Source organism: Barbatula barbatula (genome assembly GCF_947034865.1).
Source record: "Barbatula barbatula genome assembly, chromosome: 13".
Classification (NCBI taxonomy): domain Eukaryota; kingdom Metazoa; phylum Chordata; class Actinopteri; order Cypriniformes; family Nemacheilidae; genus Barbatula; species Barbatula barbatula.
Genome location: NC_136776.1, coordinates 12,950,418 through 12,976,953, shown reverse-complemented (window position 1 = coordinate 12,976,953; position 26,536 = coordinate 12,950,418). Strand labels below are relative to the sequence as shown.

The following is a 26,536-nucleotide window of genomic DNA, read 5'->3' as shown; positions in this document are numbered from 1 at the left end:
CAGATGTTCCAACTGAGAGTTCGTTTTGGGGTTGAGGGGATAGCCTGAGCATTTCTGGGCCTGGATGAACGGAAAACCCTTCCAGCAGGGAATCGGAGGCGCCAGGCAATCCGAATGACTGATTGCGGCGGGCGGCCTGGCATGTTCAGTTTAATGAAGGATTAAAGGTAGCGGGGTGCCAGGCCATTAGCAGCATTGTAGACACAAAACAATGTCTTGATTGAATTGAATCGTAGCAGTTACTGGCAGCCAGAGTATCACATTCTCTGAAATAAAGACCTGGTTTTATAAATAATAACAAGGTAATCGTAGTTGATAATTACTGCGGCCGTCGTAATGAAGTCATCTCACATTTGGCCCAAACTCTTGTCGTCCTGCAGGTCTGATAATATCTCTGCAGCTTTTGCGCGGCGACATGGAGCAGGTGCGAAGGGAAAACCCCATGATATTCAACCGTGGTGTGGCCGTCACACGCAAGCTGGGCTTTCCTGATGTCATCATGCCAGGTAAGTCCTGTGAAGGTCGCGGTTGGATTTTTCAAGGTTTTTTGTGGCTGAATGAGTCTGCGATCTAATTCAGCAAGCACAAAATAATGCTCAGTAAATAGAGTTGGGTGAACTACGTGGCCCAAAAGATGAGTAAACATAAATATGTATTAAAGTTTGTTGCATTGTAAATTTGTTTACAATGTTGCAACCAACATAAAAACACTGAGGGAGCAAAATAATTATAATTATTGTTTATTAATTATTCATTGTAACTAATCTCAATAAACAGCTAAAACACATCTGTTGTATTCTTTAACCTATTTCTGTTAACTTTTGGTAATGTCCATACTGAACTACTGCGTTCCCATTTATTCCATTTATTATTTAAATAATTAAAAAAAATCTTAAAACTTGCCATGGTTTTGCTATTTAGTTTGTAAGATGTGTGACCCACTTTTAAACCGACTGCACCAACTGTCTGCTCGATGCCCCAGAGGGCTTGTGAAATCAGCTGGACTCTTGCCACGTCAAAGCCCAGTTACAAAATCCCTTCCCTGTGATTCAGCAGAAGCCCCGGGGCGTCTCAAAAGCCTCCTTCTGGTGTTTCTCATGTCACCCGGTGTAACTTAATAATATCAAGCATTGGTCTTGCATTCCCCTAGAGTAGATTGATGGGATCTGCAAGCATCCTCCATCTTCGTCGCTGATTTTTATTCAGTCGTCTCTGGGGTCGTGCATCTTCTCAAGAGCTTCAGTGAAGGGTTGATCATCCATATATCGAGCAGACCGAGGTAGTTCAATTCTAATCACAGAGGAGCTTGCGTTTTTCTATTCAGCATTTTGAAACGGCAATAGGTCAATACGCTTCAGGGAGCCAAACGTTTGATGGGGGTCTTACATAGGTATTTCTCAAAGGGGCTTAGATGCTATTTAACCAATATGTCTGGGAAAAACCCATGTAATCTTATTTCAGATTGATGCATTGACTTCATTCTCTAAAGAGATCACATTTGGCTGGGTGCTAATGCATGTTCCTAGGTTTTGGATGCATTGCGGTACAAAGCTTTTTTATAAAAAATATTGATATGAGGGGCAGCTATTAAAAGAAAGTTTGAAATGTTAATAACACTAATGGGTTTTCATCAGCATGACAGTTATTATTAATGTTATTTATGTTTCATTTTATTTGTACTTTTACTTCCATTTACTTTTTATTTTATTATTTTATTTATTTTTGTATATTTAATTTATTTAATGCATTGTTTACTTATTTTTTGTTATGCTATATTTCTTTTTTAATCCTTTTTGTTTGTACTTATATTTTACTTTTGATTTTATTTTTTGCAACTAGATGCTTATTCTTTACTTCAGTATTGTGATGCATTATCAAAAGAGAAAAATAGATGTTGTGGCTTGTTTTTCCAGTGCAAATTGATTGGATCTTTTAAACTATTGCTAACACGCAATAATAAGTGTTTTGGTTTGGTCTACATGTTCCTCTTATTATACAAACCATAACAGCCTTACAAATCTTACTGCTGTCTGGATTTTTCCCATTGTTTTTTTTTTGTGGAAGGAATTTGTAGTTCCCTTTCTGTCGGTCTCTCGACGTTGTGTCGACAGAATGGGGTTTGACTTGAGAACCTACCTTCTCTGACTGACTTGAACAGGCCAATGAAAATTGGCGAATGAAATTTGCATGCCGGACTCCGCCCCCGGATATCCGGGTATAAAACGGAGCCGGCGTGCCGCATTCATTCACCTTTTGTTCTTCGGAGCCTTCGCATCTCATGCTGACGACTCTGCAGACAATCTCTACGTGTTGCTGGTCTTACGACGTGGTGCAGCGGACTGTCCCGATTCCTGTGACTTCCCCTGGGCGTCTCGGCAACTGCCAAAGCATCTTTCTAAAGAGCGAGCCCTTTTCAGGGCTTAAGACATTCTACAGCGCGGCATGTCCCGCTGTGCTCGTGGGTGCGGCGCACTCATCGAGGAAGGGGACGGACACGATGTCTGCCTCAGGTGTCTGGGACTCCAGCACGCTGAGGCGGCATTTGTGGATACATCTTGCCCGCACTGCGGGCGGATGGTGATTCAGACATTGCGGTCACGGGTGGCTGCGTTCTTGCGAGAATCAGCCACCACCTCGAGTGCTTCCCGTTTTGCGGCAGCAGTGGCATCAGCCCTGCCGTCCGCTTCGGCGAGCACCGAGGGTGATTTGGGAATTACCGTGAGCCTCAATCCGTCAGCCACCGGCTCGCGGACCGTTCACGCCCCACCTCGCTTGTCTGACCGTCCCGGAAGAGGCGGTACGCCGCCTTGTTCCTCCGTCACGCACTCGGACACGGGGCGTGACGACGATGAGATGTCGCTCGCAGCATCGGAGGGCGACCTCCTGGCATCCGACCCCGACGAGTCCTTGGAGCTTCCTCCCCCGGGGGGTCGAGCTCAGGATGAAGCGGACGTCGAGATGTCAGCCATGCTTTCCCGGGCCGCCGCGAGTATTGGGCTGCAGTGCACCGCACCGCCTCTCCCCCAACGCTCGCGGTTGGATACATGGTATCTCGGGACCGGCCGTGACTCTAAGCCACGGTCGGCCCCGGTACCATTTTTTCCGGAGGTGCATGAGGAGCTCAGTCGGACTTGGAACGCCCCCTTTTCGGCGCGTGCACGTCAGACTGGCTCGGTCGCCCTGACTTCCCTCGATGACGGGGCAGCTAAGGGCTATGTCGACATCCCACAGGTGGAGCGTGCAGTCGCGGTGCACCTGTGCCCGCAGACAGCTGCCACCTGGAGGGATCGACCAAGGCTCCTTTCCAAGGCGTGTAAGTTTTCGGCATCGCTGGTGTCGAAGGCTTACAACGCTGCGGGTCAAGCTGCCTCGGCTCTTCACGCCATGGCCATCCTGCAGGTCCATCAGGCCAAGGCGTTGAAGGAGTTGCACGAGGGAAAGTCCGACCCGGGGCTAATGCAGGAGCTCCGCACTGCCACTGACCTCGCTCTCCGGGCGACGAAGGTGACGGCGCGAGCCCTGGGTCGTACGATGTCCACATTGGTGGTCCAGGAGAGACATCTTTGGCTCAACCTTGCGCAGATGCGGGACGCTGAGAAGGTTCGCTTTCTCGACGCTCCCATCGCGCAGGGTGGGCTGTTTGGTGATACGGTCGAGGACTTCTCTCAGCAGTTCTCGACTGTTAAGAAGCAGACGGAGGCGATTAAACACATCCTGCCCCGCCGCAACCCGGCCGCCTATCGTCCGTCGAGGTCCCGCGCGGCGTCTGCTTCCCAGCAGCCCCGCCCCTCTCCGACTCAGACTCCGGCCCCAGCGCCCCCTGCACAGGCGGCCTCCCGGAGAAGGACGTCGAAGAGGAGAGCACCATCCCGTCACCAACCTCCGCGGAAGCAGAAGCGTTCCTGACGGGGTGAACCCAGGGAGATCGAGTCCACCGGGCCCGACCCAGGCAACTACATCGCCGGAGGGTCGGATTGGGACGGTGCCTGCCCCGTCCCAGCAACACCAGCCGGGCCCTTTTCAGGGCCTGGTGCCCACATTCTCACGAAAAGAGCTGTCTCTCCCCCTGGGTCTTTCTCACAGCCGCTCTCACCCTCCGCAGGACGGTGCTCGGCTACCCCACGTTGTGTTTCGGCGAGACACACGGTTGGGTATAACTCTCAGTGGCCACCAGCACCCTCAGTCAGACGGTGCGGTATGCCGCGATATCGCCCGACAGGCACCTCGGCAGAGCCGCTCTCCTCCCCGGGGTCCCCCCCGCGTCGAGGGAGCCGTACTGCCAGCCATCGAACCACCCCCCACGGGGGCAATGAATCAGATCGAACCTCTGGTCCCCCTGTCTCGGTACCTGGGAGCCTGGTTGGCTCTTCCCAGACCAGCACGGTGGCTAGAGCGAACGATCCGTCTCGGCTATGCGATTCAGTTCGCCAAGCGCCCACCCAAGTTTCGGGGCATCCTCTTCACATCAGTGGGAGTAGATGCTCCCGTGCTTCGGGCCGAGGTCGCTACCCTTCTGGCGAAGGGGGCGGTCGAGCTCGTCCCTCTGGCCGAGATGTACTCCGGGTTTTACAGCCCGTATTTCATTGTCCCCAAGAAAAGTGGCGGGCTGCGCCCCATCTTGGACCTGCGTACCCTGAACAAGCACCTACACAAGCTGCCATTCAGGATGCTAACGCAGAAGCGCATTCTGACGTCCGTCAGGCGTCAGGATTGGTTCATGGCGATCGACCTGAAGGACGCGTACTTCCATGTGTCCATCCTCCCTCGTCACCGGCCGTTCCTACGGTTCGCTTTCGAGGGACAGGCATATCAGTACCGCGTCCTCCCATTTGGTCTGTCCCTGTCTCCTCGAGTCTTTACGAAGGTCGTGGAGGCCGCCCTCACTCCCCTCAGGGAGCAGGGGGTGCGCATACTCAACTATCTCGACGACTGGCTCATCTTGGCGCACTCGCGAGATCTGTTGTGTGCACACAGGGACCTGGTGCTCCGGCACCTAGACCATTTGGGGTTACAGGTCAACCGAGAGAAGAGCAAGCTCTCCCCTGTGCAGAGCATCCTTTTCCTCGGTATGGAACTCGACTCTGTCTCCATGTTGGCACGTCTTTCTTCCGAGCGTGCCCAGTCGGTGCTGACCTGCCTGAGGAGCTTCAGGCAGCAGCCAGCGGTCCCCCTGAAACATTTTCAGAGGCTCCTGGGACACATGGCGTCCTCGGCGGGGGTGGTCCCCCTCGGGTTGATGCACATGAGACCGCTACAGCACTGGCTACAGAGCAGAGTTCCTTGGAGTGCGTGGCACTCCGGCAGCAGGCGCGTCCCGATCACGCCCTTCTGCCGGCGCACCCTAACCCCATGGTCTTCAATGACCTTTTTGCGGACAGGGGTCCCTCTTGGGCAGGTTTCGAGGCGCGTCGTGGTGACGACCGACGCCTCCCTGCAGGGTTGGGGTGCTGTGTGCAACGGGCACGCAGTGTCGGGTCTCTGGACGGGCCCCCGCCTGCGCTGGCATATCAATCGCCTAGAGTTGTTGGCGGTGCTGCTTGCACTGAGGAGGTTCCTTCCCCTCGTGCAGGACAAGCACGTGCTGGTCCGGTCGGACAGCACGACTGCTGTGGCGTATATCAACCGACAGGGTGGTATTCGTTCACGGCAGCTATCGCAACTCGCCCGACGCCTCCTCCTGTGGAGCCAGCAGGTGACGAAGTCCCTGTTAGCCACTCACATCCCGGGCGACCTGAACCAGACAGCCGATGCGCTCTCTCGTCAGTCGACGCCCCGTGGAGAGTGGCGGCTCCACCCCCGCGCAGTCCAGCTCATTTGGGTGCAGTTCGGGCAGGCACAGGTGGACCTGTTCGCCTCCCTGGACACCACCCATTGCCCGCTTTGGTACTCCCTGACCGAGGCCCCCCTCGGCACGGATGCTTTGGCGCACAGCTGGCCGCGGGACAAGCGGAAGTACGCCTTCCCCCCAGTGAGCCTCATTGCACACGTCCTGTGCAAGGTCAGGGAAGAGGAGCATCAAGTGCTACTAGTTGCGCCTTACTGGCCCAACCGGACTTGGTTCTCGGAGCTAATGCTCCTGACGACAACTCCCCCCTGGCCGATTCCCCTGACGAAGGACCTTCTTTCTCAGGGGAAGGGCACGTTGTGGCATCCGAGACCAGACCTCTGGAACCTCCATGTCTGGCCCCTGGACGGGACGAGGAGATCCTGAGTGGTCTACCCCCAGCGGTGGTAGAGACCATTGTTCAGGCAAGGGCCCCGGCCACCAGGCGGTTATACGCTTTTAAGTGGCGCCTCTTCTCGTCCTGGTGTTCTTCTCGTGGAGAAGACCCACGGATATGCTCGATCGGGAGCGTGCTGTCCTTCCTGCAGTCGAGACTCGAGAACAATCTCTCCCCTTCCACGCTGAAAGTGTATGTAGCCGCAATTGCCGCTCATCACGAACCAGTTAGTGGGAAGTCTCTGGGACAGCACGACCTGGTCATTAGGTTCCTGAGGGGCGCGAGAAGGCTGAATCCAGCCCGTCCGCGCTGCGTTCCCTCTTGGGACCTCAATGTGGTCCTGGCGGGCCTCCAGAGGCCCCCCTTCGAGCCCCTCGGAGATGCCGCTCTTTCTCATCTCTCGATGAAGACGGCTCTCCTAGTGGCGCTCGCTTCCATCAAGAGGGTAGGGGACCTACAAGCATTTTCCGTGGCCACGGATTGCCTAGAGTTCGGGCCTGGTCAATCTCACGTTATCCTGAGACCCCGGCCTGGCTACGTGCCCAAAGTTCCCACCACTCCCTTCCGGGACCAGGTGGTGAACCTGCAGGCGCTCCCTTCTGGGGAGGAAGACCCAGCCCCTTCCGTGTTGTGTCCAGTACGCGCGCTGCGCCTCTACTTGGACCGCACACAGAGCTTCAGGAGCTCTGACCAGCTCTTTGTCTGTTTTGGAGGTCAGCACAAGGGGAGGGCTGTCTCCAAACAGAGGTTGGCGCACTGGATCGTGGACGCCATCACTATGGCTTACCGATCACAGGATCTCCCGTGCCCGCTTGCAGTGAGGGCACACTCCACCAGGGGTGTGGCCTCCTCGTGGGCACTGGCGCAGGGCGCCCCTCTGGCAGACATATGTAGAGCTGCGGGTTGGGCTACGCCCAGCACCTTCGCGAGGTTTTACAGCCTCCGCGTGGAACCGGTATTTGCCAGAGTCTTACGAGACACCGCCAGGTAAGTTCCGGCAGCCGGTGGGCGTACGCCTGCGATAGCACCCCTCCACAGGTGAGACGTGGTGCTATCCAGCCTCCCCTCTTCCCCCCACGTGGGCGAAGAGTAGGCATTCCATCCATCACTAAGCACTCCTCGGCGGCGGGCTCGGCGGAGCAGCCCTGCCTCCCTTGGCCTGTTTCTGAGTTCTAGCAGTGACTCAAACAAGGCCTAGTGCTCCACACGTAGTAACCCCCCCACAGGGCGGTTCCGTCTGATGTCTTCTCATGAATGGCTCTCAATCGATGGCCCATGACCTCTCCCAGGTGTACTTCACCTGCTCACGACACCATCTCGTGTCTGCATGTCTCCCACGTGCTCTCCCCTATCCGGTGAGACCGTGTGTGAATCTCCACTAAACTCCTCCCTGCGGTAGGAAGTGGTCTCCGTAGCGCGTTCCCTCAGGGGGGAATCACGCTTCCCAGTGGCCCTTACGGTGCCGGGCGGCTTCTCGCTGTTAAGAGAACTAGGCTGCCGTCCGTGACGGCCGGAGGAAGGGGCTCCCATCTTGTAGGTAAGCTCTGGACCCCTTCCCTTCCACTGGAAGGTTGCAATTCATGCTAGCGCCCACGTTTTGACACGCCCAGGCCAGTCAACGTCGCTTCGCGAGGAATTGTGACGCGGCACAGCGCTGTGGCGTTTTCCGAGGAACCCCATTCTGTCGACACAACGTCGAGAGACCGACAGAAAGGGAACGTCTCGGTTATGTATGTAACCTCCGTTCCCTGATGGAGGGAACGAGACGTTGTGTCCTTCATGCCACAACGCTGGCCGCCCGCTGCAGCAGTCGGGGCAAGATCCTCAGGCTCCTCAGCACAAAAGGTGAATGAATGCGGCACGCCGGCTCCCTTTTATACCCGGATATCCGGGGGCGGAGTCCGGCATGCAAATTTCATTCGCCAATTTTCATTGGCCTGTTCAAGTCAGTCAGAGAAGGTAGGTTCTCAAGTCAAACCCCATTCTGTCGACACAACGTCTCGTTCCCTCCATCAGGGGGTTGTTCACTGAATAGACAGCTTTCTGTGGATTTTATAAACCCAGACGACTCTGAGGCAGTGTTGAAAAGGCCTGTAAGACTGTGGCTGGTACCCATTACAGAAAGCCTCTGAACAGGGATGCAATCCAGCGAAACCGTCCTGCTGGTGCCAGATAACATTTTTTTACGGCGTTGTGAAACTGTAAAATACTGTCAAGTGAACAAGCTTTTATTTTTTGTTACGTCCATTCAGCATTTCGGAGCTGCAGGCCATATTTACTTATCTAGATTCCCTTCTTATTGTTTTTTTGTATGTAATATTGAAAAGTACTACGGGGAACCACATGTAAAATTAAGCATGTTACGAAAAATGCCTGGATTCATGAAATTTGGCAAGACAACTTTAAAAAGTCTATTTTTATGCATTTGGAGTTTAATAATGATAGAAATAAGAAAAATGGATGTCTTTGTATTTTGATAAAACACTTTAAATCTGATAGATTTTTTATGGATTTAACAAAAGATGAGTTTTGTGTTAACAAATGCTCGGAAATTTTGTAAAGTGTTGTTATAACTGAGCCCATGTTGTTACATTACTGTATACAGTATATAACTGTGGATATATCCGTATAGCGTGTATTTCTATTTAATAGTATCGTAAAGATTCAACAGCAAATGCAAAGCTGTGCTAAGTCACGACCGATCCTCATGTGCAGCATTTTAGTTCCTTATTTCGCAAGTCACAAGCTACTTTACTCACAAAAAGAGCTTCGGCGTTATTGGAAGAAATGGTGAGAGGTGCTTTTTTCCTTTTATAAGAAAATGTCCACCCCAAAAAAGATATTCAAGGGATATCTGGTGTTCCATTAACAGAGCAAATGTAAGCTTCGCTTAAAGTATAAACCTAAAAATACAACACCTGACTCATATCTGTCTGCAGATTTAGCTGCGGGGTGGGTGTAAACAACAGGTAGCCGCTTTTTGAAGCAAGCATTCTCAATTTTCTTTCATTGCGTCAACTGTAATTGAAAGAAATCACATTAAGCCCCGCAAATGTCTTGTGCTGACAGCAACAAAACTTTTTTCTTCCCTTGTGCACACCGAGTATTATTCTAGAATGAAAGGATATCTATTTTAAGCGTGACAACATGAAATAATGTGAGAATCGCCCGAAAGCAGGGGTCACGTACGCCGCAACGCTGAAGAAAACGAAAGAAAATTGGGACCGCATTTCCTCCGGCCGTTGGGCACAGATTTGCTCCTGCACGTTTCAGCTGGACGAACGGTTTGACCTTTATAGGGCGACAGCTTTTATTACACTCTGTAAAAGGATTTAAAAGACGACTTAAATTCAAAGCGCTGCATGGGTCCGTCCAAAACTACATTCTCTTGTAAGCTTGAAAAACAAACATGTAGGTGTAGGAACATGATAGAAAATACCACATTCACCTTTTAAACAATGTTTGATTAATTAGTGCTGTTTTTTACTTGACGTTGTGATGTCATTAGTATTCGTTCGCGTTTTAGTGTCACAACAAAAACAACACTTCAATTGACCAAATTTTGTTCGCATTTTAAAGAACCAATTTTGTTTTGGTCGATGTGTAGGGGATGTACGCAATGATCTCTACCTCACACTTGAGAGAGGAGACTTCGAAAGGGGCGGCAAGAGCGTTCAGAAGAACATCGAGGTCACCATGTATGTTCTCTACGCTGATGGCGAGATCCTCAAAGTACGACAAACCAAGTATCATGTCTAAATGTACAAATGACATGTAGCTTTTCTGTTGAATCATGTAATCACTGAAATTGTCTGACCCGTAATTGTTGTGTGCAACAAACTTTCTAACTTTTCGATATCATTTTATCAGGAATGCGTCAGTCTGGGTTCAGGAGAACACAACATAAGCGAATACCGATCGTTCGTCCTCTACCACAACAACAGTCCACGCTGGAGTGAGGTCATCAAACTTCCAATCCCTATTGACCGATTCCGGGGGTCCCATCTGCGTTTTGAGTTTCGACACTGTTCAAGTAAGGATGCATCACTTTAGATTAATCAGTGATAGAGTAATGCTATGAAAAGTCTTTTTGACCTGAGGATAAGTATAGATTGTGCTTACTACAGTATATTTTAACCAACCAAAAATAATGAGTAGAGGAATTATCCAGCATAAAACGTGCTTCAATGCTGTTAAAACAGCAACGAAATTGAACATTGAACACGGTAAGATTTGTTCTCTTGAAGTGATATAATGCATCTGAATGATCTGGAAGTGCTTCTACTTGAAACATATCAGCCAACTTGGAAAGTATTCCTCTTTTGTGTGTCTGCAGCAAAGGACAAAGGAGAGAAAAAGCTTTTTGGCTTTGCTTTCACTCCACTAATGCGGGAAGACGGCACCACGCTGTCAGATGAAAGCCATGAGCTTTACGTCTACAAGGTGAAAGTGACATCCGCTATTGCTTTGCGTGCTGTTATTCAATTATGAACAATTATTCAATTCACAAACAGTATCAGACAAACTTAAATGATCAACATCAACGTGTTGTGTTTATTAAAATTACAAATATTTATAAGTGGATTTATTGTAGCAATCTACTTATAATTATGACTGACACAATGTTAACATACTATATTATTAAAATGGAGTGTATTGTTTTTCTCTTACAAAAAATAAAATTACTATATTTTATTTGAATGTTGCCATTCTGGTCGGAACTGCAGCCAAGTTGAGTGACAATAAAGGGATTTGTTTTGATTTAGTAAAATATATTATTTTCATTTAAAATATGAAAAAACATATTCATTTTGACAGCACTAATCTATTTATAAGAATTATAATTTTAAAACTTAAATAAAATAATGTAAACATAGTTAAATCTCTTTGAAGATTAATTTTTAATACAAACATAGATATTTAGGCTGCCAACAGCTCTGTTCTCTCATGCCGACCCGAGTTCGATTCCTGTCTTGAGATTCCTTTGCCGAACCCACTCTCCTATCTCTGCCAAAGCTTTCTGTCAGTTTTAGACTTCCCTGTCACAATAAAAGCTGTTAGAAGCATAGATATACATATATAAATATCTATAAATATACATAAACAGAAATTCTTCAATTTGACAGATTTAGTTGAAATGTAATTCAATCTATTTCTGTCTATGAATCAGTGTGATGAAAACACAACCTTCAGTAACCACGCACTCTACCTGGGTCTGCCCTGCTGTAAGGATGACTTCAACGGCTGCCCAAACATCCCATCCAGCCTCATATTCCAGCGCAGCACCAAGGAAACCCTCTGGATCTCGACGCAGCTCTCCTCCACTAAACTTACACAGAACGGTAGCTTATTATCCTTTAATAACAATGTTATTACATATTATACAGCAGTTCTTGTTCTCGAATCTGATTGGCAGAGAACCATGAGATAGTCCACCAGTATCACTGTGTTTTCTGATTTATCTATAAACTTGTGCCATCGAACTGTTGTATAAATGCTTTATTGACGCAATATCACTCTCGTAGTTGTGTGATATTGCTCTTATATCAGTGGCTGTGATACTCTGCAATATTGCATTATTAAAACAACCATGGCACAACATTTGATAATCTTTGCACGCATCAGTTTCTGCGGTTATTTTCAGGGTTATAACATGCTCCTGTTATGTCTCTTTAGTCGATCTGCTAGCTTTATTAAAGTGGAAAGCACATCCGGAACGCGTGATGGACATTTTGGGTCGGTTGCGGCACGTCTGCGGGGAGGAAATTGTCAAAGTGAGCGTTCTGTTGTGCAAACGGTTTCTTTATTACAAATTAACAGATTAACACGAATAATAGTTTTAACATTGTGAATTTCATGCTAATTTTCTATTCTTCTTCTCCAGTTTCTTCAAGATATTCTCGACACTCTGTTTTCCATTCTGGATGACAACACGGACAAATATGGGCCGCTGGTATTCCAGTCCCTGGTGAGAAAATGTTAATACATCATTATTTTAAGACCATGCCATAACTACATTAATAATTCACTGTAATAATAACGTCTTCATTCCTCATTCATCAAGACCCGCATTTACTATACAAGCACGAAACGCCTGTACGTGTGCACGTCCTTAAACGTACATGATTTATCACATTCAGGAGAGCCCAAGCAGCATGTTCGTGTGTGTTCTCGGTTTGAAAAATGAAAGGTTTCTGCTGGCATGGATCCAGGCATTATTAGGCGTTCACAGCTGCCTGATGGTGCCGTCTCCAGAGAGCCTTTAGCTTCCTGTACCTCTGCAAAAAGAGTCACGATGTTCTAGCCTCTCATGGCCCGAATACATCTGTCATGTTTCTGCGAGAAGAATAATGTACATGCCCCACTGTTAAATTCATTTTAAGAAATATACAGCAGTCCTTTGACATTTGTCATTTGTAGTTAAGACACTGTCTTTGTGAATTAAAATCAAGTTCAATAGATTTTGTTTTTTTGCAAAAGGAAAACACACTTGGGGACATTTGAAAGGGGTTATATAACAAAGTCCTTTATCTTTCAAGATTACTGTTAAAAAAACATATAACAGTAGTCTAAAAATAATGGATTTCCGGAAACTAGGCTATACAATCAGAAAAGTCTGACTGGCTGATGGTGGAAAAACACATCAACATACACACATGTTTAGGTTCATGTACTCATTCTCTATTTTCTTTTCACATTTCACAATAATAGTAAACCTCAAACTTAAATAACACATATGTAACTACACTGTGTGGAATTTACATTATATGTCACTATTTTAACATGTCATCAAAATCAAATGACGTTATTTTTAGCATCTTCATCTCAGCATTTTAAGATTAAGCTTGTGTTTCATAAAATGGAAGAAGTTTGTTTTAAACAAGGATCATTTCATTTAAGTCTGATTCAATTAAACGCAGACTTTCGTAAAAAGAGTTACAATTTTTATTCATTATATTTATTAAAAATGATATTAAAATTATCAGAAATATATGGTCCTGCTAACATGGATGTAGTTTTGTTACTTTTTCAATTAAACTTTTTTTTAGTTTTTCAATCATCATTTACAACAGATTTTTGAAGAAAGTAAAAGTAAAAAAAACTTTAATTCAAACTTTAATTAACATTATTTTGATGATAAAAAGTATTATGACCCCTTAAGAAGCAGTGATATTCTCCAAATTTCATGCCGATTTTAGTTTTTTAGAATATGAAAACTATTGCGTTCAAATGCAATTTCCAAATAGTGACTGTAGTGAGGTAGGCGGGACGTGAGCCGGGATACGGTCTGCGTACACCTGATGCTCGTAATCACTCACGCACCGGTCTCGAATCCCGGCTCTCGTCCCGCCCTACCTCACTACAGTTACCCTTCAAATAGAGTTTTGGATCTGACCTCTAATGTCTTTCTCTATCCAGGTGTTTATCATCAATCTACTTCGGGACAGTAAGTTTTATCACTTCAGGCCTGTGATGGACACCTACATCCAGAAACATTTTGCTGGTGCGCTGGCTTACAAGTAAGTACATCTCTTTTCAGTGAATATTTTTTCAGGACAGTATTTCAGGCCCTACAGAAGCATACATATGTTAAGACCACTAAGCTGTAAGTGTCTATAGTGGGTGCATTCATTGCCATGATAATACGTTTGGACAACTTACACAATTAGGAAGGCTTACTTTTATGTGTTCCTTATTTCATTCATATGATTATTGACTACAGAAGTTATTAAAAAATACAGTTTACTCACTAACAAATATGAATCATATTTTAGTGTGTAATGCTTTCATGAAGGTCATTCTTTAGAGCAAAGAACAGACATTCAACATTGCTGCCAGGATGCTATGTGACCAACAAAAAATAATTGCTTTGGTTAATTCAAGTTCATCCATTGTTCTTATTCTATTGCCATCATACATAAATCATGTCAGAGCAAAATGAACACAGTGGGTTTTTTATTCTGTGGTAACATATCAAAAAAAGGGTTAATATATCTCAAATAACAGTCCCCTGTTGTATAATCTAACTAGATTTTCCATTTAAAACTCAGAGAGCTGATTCGCTGTCTGAAATGGTATATGGACCGATCAGCTGAAGTTGTACGACAGGATCATATCCAAGAAGCAATGCGGGTAAGATCTCTGTGATCTTGTCACCGAATACCGATGTTCCTTTTTGGCTTTGGGCTGTTTTAATCAATTGCTTCAACATCGCCCCAGTTAGTTTATATATGAATGTTCCCAACCACAAATGACAAATCTTTACACATCATTGCTGCCCTAAAATTACTACTAATTTGGCTTTCTCTGTTCATTTTAAACATGTACCTATTACTCCCTGTTAATCATAAATATTTAGTCAGTAACTTTTGCTGTAAAGTCACTGAGTGCAGCTGTAATACGTCTGATGAGAACTGGTACTCCCGGTTGAGTCTGGTTTCTCTCAAGCTTTTTTTTTCCATTTAATCATCAATGGAGTTCTGATTCCTTGCCACCATGAGGTTTTAGAAGGATAGTAGCAACATTTTCATTCTTACTGGAAACCGGGAACATGCCTAAGCTGTTTATTTGTCAGTTTCATGTTATGCTTATTACCATGCAAATACATCAATAGATCAAGAGAAAAAATCCACAAAGTCAGTCACGATTCACCTTGTACAGGAACTAAAATAAATAATGCATTGCATTAAAAGGGCTAAACCAGCTAGTGTCATCATCAAAGGACCAGAACAAAAAGCTTGACCTCAGCAAATGTTATTAAGCATTGTGATCCAAGTCGTGAATATCTTTTGAATCTGGGATTCATGAGCTGTCTTGAATTCATCTTTGAGGGCATGTACACTTGGTCTTCATTATCGGTTAGCTCTCGGATCAGTCAAAACACAAAGTTATAATTGACATTTTTTCCTCCAGGCTCTGGAATACCTGTTTAAATTCATCGTCCAGTCGCGGATCCTCTACTCGCGGGCCACCTGCGGGATGGAAGAGGACCAGTTCCGCGCCAGCATCCAGGAGCTTTTCCAGTCCATCCGCTTCGTGCTAAGCCTGGATAGCCGCAGCTCGGAGACCCTCATTTTCACCCAGGTTAGAAACAAACTTAGGGCAAAGAGATTTCCTTTCAATTTTTCAATCTCATATTAATCTTTAGTGCCTATACAGCAGTATTGCATGCGTTGTATCTTCGAAGAGTATTTATTTAGATCAAATTCAGCTGTATGAATATTTCCAGTATAATACGAGCTGTTAGAGGAGGGACTAGTGGGGAGAGTGGGACGGAACTACAGCACATTAAGCAACACATCATCACATTAATCCCTTCGAGTTTTGTACCCGTACACGCCAATTGCCAGCAAAACACAGATGTATGACGTAGTTTGACTTACCGTGTGCAGTTCATGTCTGGCATTCTTCAGCACTGGGACCGCGCCATCTATCAGTTTCAAACGATCTCTAAATTCAGGGTTATATCCACCATTTATATAACATCCATTACTGAAATGCTGTGAACAAACAGAAACACCTAAACTTCACTATCACAGCGCAGCCCATCTTGATGCAGCGCAGATCATTTTGATGGTAAGCGGGTCTCGCTCGTCCGTTGGTGTTTTCTTTCGCCTTGCCGTGCTTTTCCTGGAGAATGACCAATAAAAGGAATAGTGACGACACAGGGATCCAGAATTATGGGTTCTGGGAGAGTGTATCAAGTACAGAAATACTACGTCCAGCTTGTTTTTTGACAAGTTGATCATGTTACGCATGAGAAGCCAGCACGTTTAACAGTGTAAAGTCATCAAAATGTGGCCTGGTGGTTAGAGAGTTGAGCTTGTGATCAGAAGGTTGCCAGTTCTAATCTCAGTGCCAGCAGGTCATGACTGAAGTGCCCTTGAGCAAGGCACCTTACCCCTGATTGCTCTGCAGTAATGTGTCACTGTAAAAAAAAACTACTTGTAAGTCGCTTTGGATAAAAGCGTCTGCCAAATGAATAAATGTAAATGTAAATGTAAAATGCATGACATAGCACGATACACATTTCCCATCTAGAGTGAGTTTCGATCAGACAATTTGAGGTTTTTTCTCAGGCTTCTGGAGTATCTCTGCTTGCTTAAGATGGTTGAAGCAGATGTGAAGTGTTAAACATGAAGAACACAAGACAAGGGGCACATGAGAAGATCGACACCTACACAACAGCCCCCAAGTTGTTATTGTGGCAACATTAGACCACTTTTGAATGTTTCTGAAGACATTTTTTTAATAGAATTTGTGTTGCTTAGCTGTGAAAAATGTCAAGATGATGCAGTGATTGTGTCATGTGGTGCTAAGGTGTCCACGGTGCTTTCTAAATGATATCTGGTCACCAAGATATACAATTTTTCATTGGAAATGTTATTTCTATAGCCAGTGTGAGATAAGTTACAAGGTGAACCCGTGTGTGGTGTTTGGGTCTGTGGGATCTTTTTTCATGTTTACCAATAAATAAATAAAAATTTAAATAAAATAAAAAGAAACAACGTGTGAACACAGTATTAGAATTACTTTATTCTCGTTTTTTATTGACTTAATTTTTTTCCTAAACTGGCCCGTTTTGTACCTTTGTGGACACCTCCCATACTTGCCCCGGTTCTTGACCCAATCCTGCCCCACCTCACTGTACTCCACCAGGGTCCCCAGCCTCCTACAGGACCAGCCACTACCAACCAGGGCAGCTGCGTGCAGCCGTTGAGTTGTAATGCCCCACGGCCCTCTCCTCTGTCCGTAAGTAGTTTGCAGCTTGTTGAATTGTCACACAGTAAAGGAATGGAGACACCCTCACTACCCAATCCATCGTCCAGGTGCAAAACATCAATGCAACCACTCCAGAACCCCAGACAGCCACCAGAACCCAACATGAACCAACAAACTGACCAACACTGAACAAATGCTTCCCAACTCCCCCAAAGCTGTTTGGTTTTGGTTTTTTGATGTGTTTGAGTTTTGATTGCTGTGTTTGATGCTGAATCTTGTCCCGCACAAGCATTTAATACCTTCCCTCACAAGTTTGGATCACTCCCAGCATTTCTGGTATTGAACTGGGAACCAGAGATGACATTGCTTGCAATGAATGGTGTCTCTGGACTGTTGAGCAAAGAGGGGATTGGAAGAAGACCTAAGCAGAAGTAGACAGGGCTAGACAAATGTCACTTTTCTTTGTTTTAAGTAATATTTGACTGTCTGTCTCAAGTGGACATTATCAATGCCTTGCTTACTGGATGATGTCCAGAAAGTTCCCATGATCCCATCTTTGGCCAACAGTCTCTTGTCATCTTGAGTTATATCCTTCACCGAAACAAACTTTACATAATTTTTCTTGTCTTTGTTTGTCTACTCTGCAGGCTGCCCTTCTCAACTCATTCCCGGCTATATTTGATGAGCTCCTGCAGATGTTCACAGTGCAGGAAGTGGCAGAATTTGTGAGGGGAACTCTGGGCAGCATGCCCAGCACAGTACACATTGGGCAGTCCATGGACGTGGTCAAACTTCAGTCCATCGCACGTACGGTGGACAGTAGACTTTTCTCCTTCCCGGGTATGAGTTTAAACATTTAATCAGCGAGGCTTTTGATGATTGACAACTGTAGATGTAGCAAAGTTTTAATATGAATATGTATATTGTTAAAGAAATAGGTTGTTCCTACATCAATTTGAAGATTAAATGTGAATCGATTGACAGCACTAGTATTAACACTTTTTCAGACCTGACGTCAAGATCTTTTTTCCGGTATGGCCATTTGACGTTCTACATGTACCCTCTTGTATTGGAATAGTTGATTATATCTATGGATTGTGGCATTCTGCCATCAAATTATTTTTGGACGGAAAGGGTTTACATATGGACCTCAGGAAAACATAAAACAATGTCAAATCAAATAAACATTTAATATCAATGCATAAATATTCAGAATGCACTTTTTTGTGCTTTTTTAATATTTTTAAAACATATATGTTTAATTGTATTAATTGAACTTATCATTTCATGAATTTAATGAATCTGAATAAAAATAACAGATAAAATAGTTTTATAAGTAAATAAATATTAAAAGAAATACATTAAATGCAGGAATCTATTTTGTTTGACGGGAGGACTTGAGCTCAATATAAAAGAAATACAAATCAGAACATGTGATCAAAAACAATAAAAAAGCCTTGAAAAAGCCCATCATGCCGAAGTTGTGTCCCTTATTTTTGCATGTATTTATTTGGCAAAAAGTGTGATTAGTATAGTTCAAATTGTTTTTTTTTTTACTGGCCGACATTTTCCCTGCTTTTAAAAATTGTTTATTGAATATTTTAGATTTACTTTTACAGCTTTTTACAGCTCATGTAATTATTCATTTATACCATATATGATTTTGATTTACAAATGACAGATAACATTTTCTTATCTAAACTAGTACGCTAAACTAGTCTACAAAGCTTGATTGTATGCATTTTTGTTAAAACATTTAGTAGTTGTACGTTGTATATTGTACGGTGATTTGACAATGTTAAAATGACAGTTAGAATATGTTTTTATGCAGTTTAAATACTCTTAATGGGATAGTTCACCTATTCTAAGTCACCGAACAAAGGCAGCACCCATTGACCTATAGACACAAAACCTGTCAATGGGTAACGCCGGTGTTCAGTTACATCACTTTAACTGTGTCAGGCATGTTTATCAACCTTTGTGTCTCTTTGTCTACAGAATCAAGAAGAATTCTGCTTCCTGTTGTTCTTCATCATATTCATCTGCATCTGAGGCAACAGAAGGAGCTTCTCATCTGTTCGGGGATCCTGAGCAGCATCTTCTCCATTATTAAGAGCAGCTCACTGGTACACAAACACAATGAGCTCTTGTACAAATTGTCAGGACTTCCAATTTCCAGCTTTGATTGAAGAAACTGTTTCTCTGTTCCTGTTTGCAGGAGAGCTCCGTACAGGAAGAGGTGGAAATGATGGTGGAGAGTTTGTTAGATGTGTTGTTACAGACGCTGTTGGCCATTATGAGTAAATCTCAGTCGCAGGAGGCGGTAAGAGGGCAGCGCTGTCCACAGTGCACGGCTGAAATCACTGTTAGTAACTAACAATCTGATTCTTCTACCTTTTCCCTTCCCTCCATACCTTCGATCTTCTCACCCACCTGCTTGGCAGCATCCCCCTACGGAGATCTCCATCTCTCTGTTTCTTTCTCAACACCCTTTCCTCAACTGCTCGTTTTTTGGCTAGAGATCGCAACTGTCGGGGCACCAAAAACGAATGTCAGATATCTTCTCCATTACAAATAAACGTTGGCCTAACATGAATTCGGAGGTGGTTAAACATGTGTATGCTTCCATAATAATTTTTAGTGTCTGCATTCCAGAGAAATTAATTTACTTATGATCCGGAGAAGTGACCCACCAGCTTAAATCACTTTTTCGGCTGCCACCCTACAAAAGAAATGCATTCTGGTTAAAAAAAATTCCACGAGATCAAAACGACACCAGCCGCTACAGTTGTTCAAAATCTTCTGCGAAAGACCTTATTATGACACTTTTTTCTCACTGGCTTGGATGTAAACGTGTATATATGATGTGTGTGCATATTTTTCTGACACTGTTACGTTTACACAAATTAGTTTTACATCACCTTTGATGTTCATTGTACCAAACACAGGAATTTCTTTCAAATTCACTTTATGAGTGATACATAAAACAATCCTGTGATCTGCTCTTGTATAGTTAAACTCGAAGTCTCAGAACTCACCAGAAACTGATGCAATGTTCATTAAGACTCTCTAAACACCTGCGTTCCATTGCAGTGTTTATTGTAAATAGTTTAATAACGTCTTTTTAAAATCCGTGTGCCCTCATAATCTTCCCTTAAAATCGGAAAATGCACTTCCATCCTTAAATGACTATCCATCTGACATGACGCATGTTTAGATGGCTCGGGCGGGGCAAAACCAGAAGTTAATTCTTTTAGTAAAATCACATATTCTTCATAATGGTTTAGCCTCTGTGGTGCGAGCTTTGAAGGGTGAAGAGGACCAAACAACGGTTTCTTCCCGTGCCCATAAGGTGGTGCCGTCACCGCCCAAAGAATCTGCTTAAAGAATCATGGGCGCGCAATGTGTCCATCAGTTGTATCTTTCAAAATCCTTCAAATTCCGAAGGGCTCTTTGAAGAGTCCAGTTAGGAGCATGAGAATATTTCACTATCAACTTAAAATAAATGTTTTTAATTTTTATGAATTAATGATTAGTTAACAATGCTTAATGGGATCAATTCTCAAAATTAGATTTTTTTGTGGAGGTAATAATTTTGGTTTTGAAGTCAAGGTTCCAAACACCAGCATGCGAGACAAACCCCAGACAACATTTTTAATAAATCTATTTATAAAACAAAATACCCACAAAGGGGCAAAACCAGTATAAATCAAACCAAAAGCAAATTAGAAATCCAAAACTCGTCAATACTAGACTTTGCAGGAAGTGGCACACCTGGGGTCAGTAACATGAAGCAAATTCAACAATCAATGTTACAGGATTAGTTTTGAGTTGAGCTTTTTGGTTCCACGAAGCAGCTCTAAGCAAAGATAATATATAACTGGGAATACGCACACAGCTGTACAACTCAAGTTACCATGGGGATAAAGACAGAATAAAGCTGAGCTACTTTATGCTACCGTAAGCCCAGACTTGCCTCAACTTACTCTTAAACTTACCTCGCCATCATTATCCTCATAGAACAGTCCTCACAACAAGACAGGACAGCAAACACAATGGCTATAAATAGGGTAGCGAATGAAGCAGAATAACAAGAGCAGGTGTGGGGCATGAATCAATAACGAGATCATCAGGAAACAAGGGGTCATGACACAAGATAGCACATGGCCCACATGTGCACTCAGACAAACCGTATCCATGTGCTTCCAGACACATACCACAGGACTATCACGATCGTGAAATTTTATTTATTATTTTGGTTCCTGTCGTCTAAACTCCACACCCGCATCTCTCTCTCTTTTTTTTCTTTAATGTGTGTGTGTGTTGACTTTTATATCTCTTAATCTCACCGACTCGCATATTATGTATTCATAAGGGTGAATTTCATGAAAACCGCACCCCAAGGTAAAATCCCAAAGTCATGTTTCACCTCAAACTCCTAATAATATAATGATTATTTTTACTTTTGCAAAGGTAGTAAAATAAAAATGCTATGATGAATAAATACTGTAGTCATGACAGTATTTATTTTTTGCATTCGTGTAATGGAAATTCGGGAAGATAGCATTTTCTTAAGCTCTTTAAGTCATTTTTCAGTCTTTTCATAACAGAGCACGATGCTCTATCGCCAGGTTTCTGAAATTCACCCATTCATTTTGCCACCCCGCTCCCTTAAAATGCATTTGATTGGTTGTTTGAGGACCAAATGAACAGACCGATTGGCTCACAGAGACTTCCCGGCTTTCTGATTGGCAGGGGGAATACGTGTCGTGTCTTTTGTCCCTCCTGCGTCAAATGTCAGACATTCACTTCCAACACCTGCTGGACAACTTCCAGAGCAAAGAGGAGCTAAAGGTGAGTCGAAATACTCCTGGAAACACAATGAGGTGCTTTACAAAAACACATTTAACGCCAGAATCGGCTTCAAGCTCTCCAGAGAGTTGTGTAATACTACTTAAACTGTTTTAGAAATGTGTTTTAAATAATAATGATTTAGAAATGCAGTTCACAATCTCTCTCGTGCGTTTAATCTCTTCCAGGAATTCTTGCTGAAGATCTTCTGTGTGTTCAGAAACCTAATGAAGCTCAGCATCTTTCCTCGGGACTGGAACGTCATGCGCCTTCTGACCAGCAAGTGAGAATCTGCCCCTCCTTCACATGCTTGTCACGTTACACAAGTCTCTTTTTTTCTTTTCTAGTTTTCTTTTCTAGTTGAGACCATAAATACAATTGTTTCTTTTATAATACTGCTGTTTGCTAATGTACTGTAATGAGGTTCACCATGAGAAACTGTTACAGTGATTTTAGCATGGTATAGTGTTTGCTGAAATAAATGCGTATTTTTCATTTATAAACATGTTTATAAGCTAGTCAAATCCAAATACTGTGTGTTATATTTTAATAAAGCTTTCAATGGAGTCATTAAGTCTTGGTTGTTTTGATCATGATCTCTTGTGCTCTCTCTCTCTTGCAGTATCATCGTGAGCACAACTCAATATCTATCCCCTGCTCTCCATAAAAGCTTCACAGACGCCGACTTTGACTTTAAGGTGTGTGGCCGTGACTAAAACAAACACATCCCTGCACACGTTTGACTGATGTGTACTGAAATACACATGAATGCAATAGTGCCGGTATGGGTGTTTATGTAGTCCCACTATTGGGCACGCTGGACTCTCTAATCCTCTCCATAATGAAGCAGATCTCCCTGAACAAAACAGATGGTGTCGTTGAGCAGGGATATAGCCTCTGAAAAGTTTCAATCTAGTGAATTATAAATGAAGGTTATCTATCAGAGAAAAACAAGGTTCTGCCTGTAATTGCTGGACTTAAATGGACTGTCTGTGTTAAAAACAATGTAGACATTATTAGACAAGCTTAAATTTTAAAGTAGACTTGGTTTTAGATGATTGAGGCTGTTCTGTAACTGACGCTTCCTGGTTAAAGGGTTGCAGCTTTTGCAGGTTGAAAGAAAGATATATTATTATTATAATTGATTATTTTAATCAGAAAAGACATTGAAAATCAGCATTAAAGTCCCTAAAACATACATTTTCAGATATGATGTATTATTTTCAATTTTATTTTCTTTCTTTCTTTCTTGTTTATTATCTATATATAAGCAAAAGAAGCCGAGAAGAACCGTTACTTGGCTAAACTTGCCTCTCCACAATTTTGAATTTAGACTGCGATACCAAACTCAACCGCTAGATGTCATTGTTCCATACAGTCTCTTTAAATGCGACCAAACTACAGCACCCATTCAACTAATTTTATTGAACAAAATTACTAAATTCAACAAATCCTTTATTTCATACAGTCATTATACAATTAAATAATAACATAAATACTTTTTACTAAAATAAAATATAAATGGGTATATTATTAGACACTAGCCAAACACAGACCGGAAGTTAACCCCTCGGACTACATTACTTGCGTTCCTCCACGCTCCCGCATCTGTGTCTCGTCCACCATTACTCCAGCTGTCAGCAATATCCTCATCACATGGACTCTATTAATACTCACCATGTTTGCCCTGGTGTTGTCCTTTCTTGTCCGTATTATCTTGCTCATATCGTGTTTATGCTCATTAAAAGTATCGTTTTACACTCTCCGTGTCTCTCGAATCTGTGGCAGTCGTGTTTTTGAAAGGGAGGGGCTTCAAGGCACACCCACCAAAGATGTGAAGCAATTGTATGAGGTCTTTTAGCAGTCCTAAACATTGTCAAGATCTCCATTAAGTGTCTGAAGTTCACGCTGGAGCAGAAAAGGCACTTCAGCTTTTGTGTGTGTATATTTGTGCATCAGGTGTGGAATTCATACTTCAGTCTGGCTGTACTGTTTATCAACCAGCCCAGTCTACAGCTGGAGACTCTGACACCAGCCAAAAGAAAGAAAGTTTTTGACAAGTAAGTCTTGATCATTTATATTCACACGCAGTAATGAGATGGAGAAACGGTATAGAGAAGTCAATCTGCTTTACTTGACTCGTTTCAACATATCTGGCAGATCCTTGTCAAAGTTGCATTGAGCACAATCCATGTTTCAATGCTGTGTTTGTTTGTGCTTGTGATGACTTCAGAACTCTATGTGACGTGTTGCTTGCGCCGTTTTTCTCGTTCTCACAGGTATGGTGATATGAGAGTGATGATGGCTTATGAACTATTTAGCATGTGGCAGAATCTGGGTAAGTGTTCTCCCTTCCTGATGTTTTCCTGCGTTTTTCTGCATCCACACACATACATTGAGTGTTTGCAAGAAAAAGCAATACTGACCTCTACAGGTGAAAGAGAGATCTGTGATTTTGAATTCACTGTTGTATCTCATGAGCTCTGTTCACCCCCATAGTGTTGGATGTTACTTGATTTATAAGCAATGTTTTCCTTTTTTTGTTAGCATGTTTTTGTAAATACAATATTTTATAATTGTTTTATTATATAAAGATCTCAAAGAAACATTGTATTAATAAAAAATATATATTTTGCACTTTTTTAATGGCTATTTGTATATAATGCTTTTTTCATACTGTAATGTTGTATCCCTTAACTTTTAAAGTTTACAAAGATACATATCAATGTGATTGTTTTGTTTCAAGATGTACATCAGTTATGTTTTTTAAGCTAATCTCTGTCTGGGAAACCGGCCCTATATGTTAAAAGTTATAAAAGCCTTATCAACAAAAATGCATAATTTCAGCATTTGCTGTGTATATATTAATGTGAGGAAATAAATAAACTTAACAAACCTAGTAAAAGTGTGACAAGAATTTGCTTTAAAATATTCCACAGGGTTGAAGATATATCCTTTATATTTACATATTTGGCTGATGCTTTTATCCAAAGCGACATAAATTGCATTATACTATCAATACTATACATATACTGGGATCGATCCCACGACCTTGGCATTGATAGTGCCATGCTCTAACCACTGAGCTACAGGTTTCTTCAGAATAGATCATATTATATTGATTTTCAATAGTAACTACTAAAAACTAAGGTAGCTCAAGTTGGTGTTGTTGTCTTTTTTGCCTGCAGGTGAGAATAAAATCCACTTTATACCGGGAATGATTGGGCCGTTTTTGGGTGTGACTCTTGTACCACAAAATGAAGTCCGAAATATAATGATCCCCATCTTCCACGACATGATGGACTGGGAACAGCGAAAGAACGGCAATTTTAAACAGGTCCAGTATATCTCAGATATCTTTTTGTCTCTCTTAAAGGAACAGTTCACCCTAAAATTACTTCTGTCACTGTTTGCTTTGAATTTGCATGTATTCAGGATGCAAATATTTCCTTTAGCCGACAGTTTACAAAAGCGTTTGTATGGGGGCAGAAGATAGACATATAGATAGATGTTTATAGAACATATCAGTTGAACTACTTTAATAGTTCTTTTTAGATCTTGACATGCTAGACTTTAGATTAAAATCCTCAGGGATCTGTGCTTGGACCACTGCTTTTTTCCATCTACATTACATCCTTAGGACCCATTGTATGGGCACACGGCTTCTCGTATCACTCTTATGCTGACGACACCCAGATATACATCTCGTTACACCCAGACTATACCACTGTAGCAGCTCGCATAACAGCCTGCCTGAGATGACATCGCAGCTTGGATGATAGACCATAACCTCCAGCTGAACCCGGCCAAGACAGAACTTCTTGTGTTTCTGGCACACCCCACGGTGCAACACGATCTCACCATCCAGTTTGGCAATTCCACTATCACTCCCTCCGAATCAGCCAGGAACCTCAGAGTCATATTTGATGAACCGCTGTCCTTCAATGATCACATTGCAAAGACAACGCAATCCTGCCGATATGCTTTATTCAACAATCGAAAGGTTAGACCCTACCTCACTGAGCATGTGGCACAACTCCTTGTCCAGGCCCTGGTAATCTTAAGATTGGACTATTGCAATGCTCTCCTTGCTGGTCTTCCTGCAAAGGCTATATCAAACCACTCAAGATGGTTCAGAATGCAGCAGCACGCCTCGTCTTTCAAAAGCCCTTAAGGGCTATTGTGACACCCCTTTTCATCTCTCTCCACTGGCTACCGGTTGAAGCCTGGATCAGATTCAATTCACTGATGTTTGCCTACAGGACTATCACTGGATCGGCATCGGCATACTTTAACACCCTCCTACACTCTTACACCCCATCAAGAACCCTGTGTTCAGCAAACGAGCGGCGCCTTGTATTGCCTTCTCATAAGGGCACTAAATCCCTTTCCCGCTCATTCTCCTTCACTACTCCTTCTTGGTGGAATATTCTTTCTAAAGCGGTCCGGTCAACCACATCTCTCACAACCTTCAAAAAACTTATTAAAACCCATTTATTCTGTGAATACCTGTCAGACAAATTAAGGAAAAACCAAAAAAAACTAACCCTCTCTCTTCTCTCAACAGGTAGTGGTCTAGCTTTTGTTGAAACTAATAACTTTGCATTAGCACCTAATGATCTATTGCTCTTTTATGACATATCGCTTATATCTCCCTGAATTCTTTGTAAGTCGCTTTGGATAAAAGCGTCTGCTAAATGACTAAATGTAAATGTATACCAAAATACAATCATGTGGACATT

The 26,536-nt window shown here is 43.4% G+C and overlaps 1 protein-coding gene across 1 annotated transcript in view; it reads left to right on the top strand.

The window, feature by feature from the left end:
- dock3 (dedicator of cytokinesis 3) overlaps positions 1 to 26,536 on the top strand; it is a gene marked incomplete at its 3' end in the record, with an annotated part of 151,381 nt that overhangs the window by 113,949 nt on the left and 10,896 nt on the right. Inside the window, exons 14-32 of the mRNA XM_079470648.1 lie at positions 381 to 506; positions 9,829 to 9,953; positions 10,092 to 10,254; positions 10,558 to 10,664; positions 11,392 to 11,563; positions 11,898 to 11,995; positions 12,106 to 12,189; positions 13,641 to 13,741; positions 14,273 to 14,354; positions 15,135 to 15,305; positions 17,591 to 17,783; positions 18,942 to 19,069; positions 19,162 to 19,308; positions 21,699 to 21,797; positions 21,983 to 22,077; positions 22,417 to 22,492; positions 23,754 to 23,854; positions 24,074 to 24,132; positions 24,983 to 25,131. Coding sequence (XP_079326774.1) covers positions 381 to 506; positions 9,829 to 9,953; positions 10,092 to 10,254; positions 10,558 to 10,664; positions 11,392 to 11,563; positions 11,898 to 11,995; positions 12,106 to 12,189; positions 13,641 to 13,741; positions 14,273 to 14,354; positions 15,135 to 15,305; positions 17,591 to 17,783; positions 18,942 to 19,069; positions 19,162 to 19,308; positions 21,699 to 21,797; positions 21,983 to 22,077; positions 22,417 to 22,492; positions 23,754 to 23,854; positions 24,074 to 24,132; positions 24,983 to 25,131 — 2,276 coding nt within the window. The remainder of the gene's footprint in view (positions 1 to 380; positions 507 to 9,828; positions 9,954 to 10,091; positions 10,255 to 10,557; positions 10,665 to 11,391; positions 11,564 to 11,897; positions 11,996 to 12,105; positions 12,190 to 13,640; positions 13,742 to 14,272; positions 14,355 to 15,134; positions 15,306 to 17,590; positions 17,784 to 18,941; positions 19,070 to 19,161; positions 19,309 to 21,698; positions 21,798 to 21,982; positions 22,078 to 22,416; positions 22,493 to 23,753; positions 23,855 to 24,073; positions 24,133 to 24,982; positions 25,132 to 26,536) is intronic.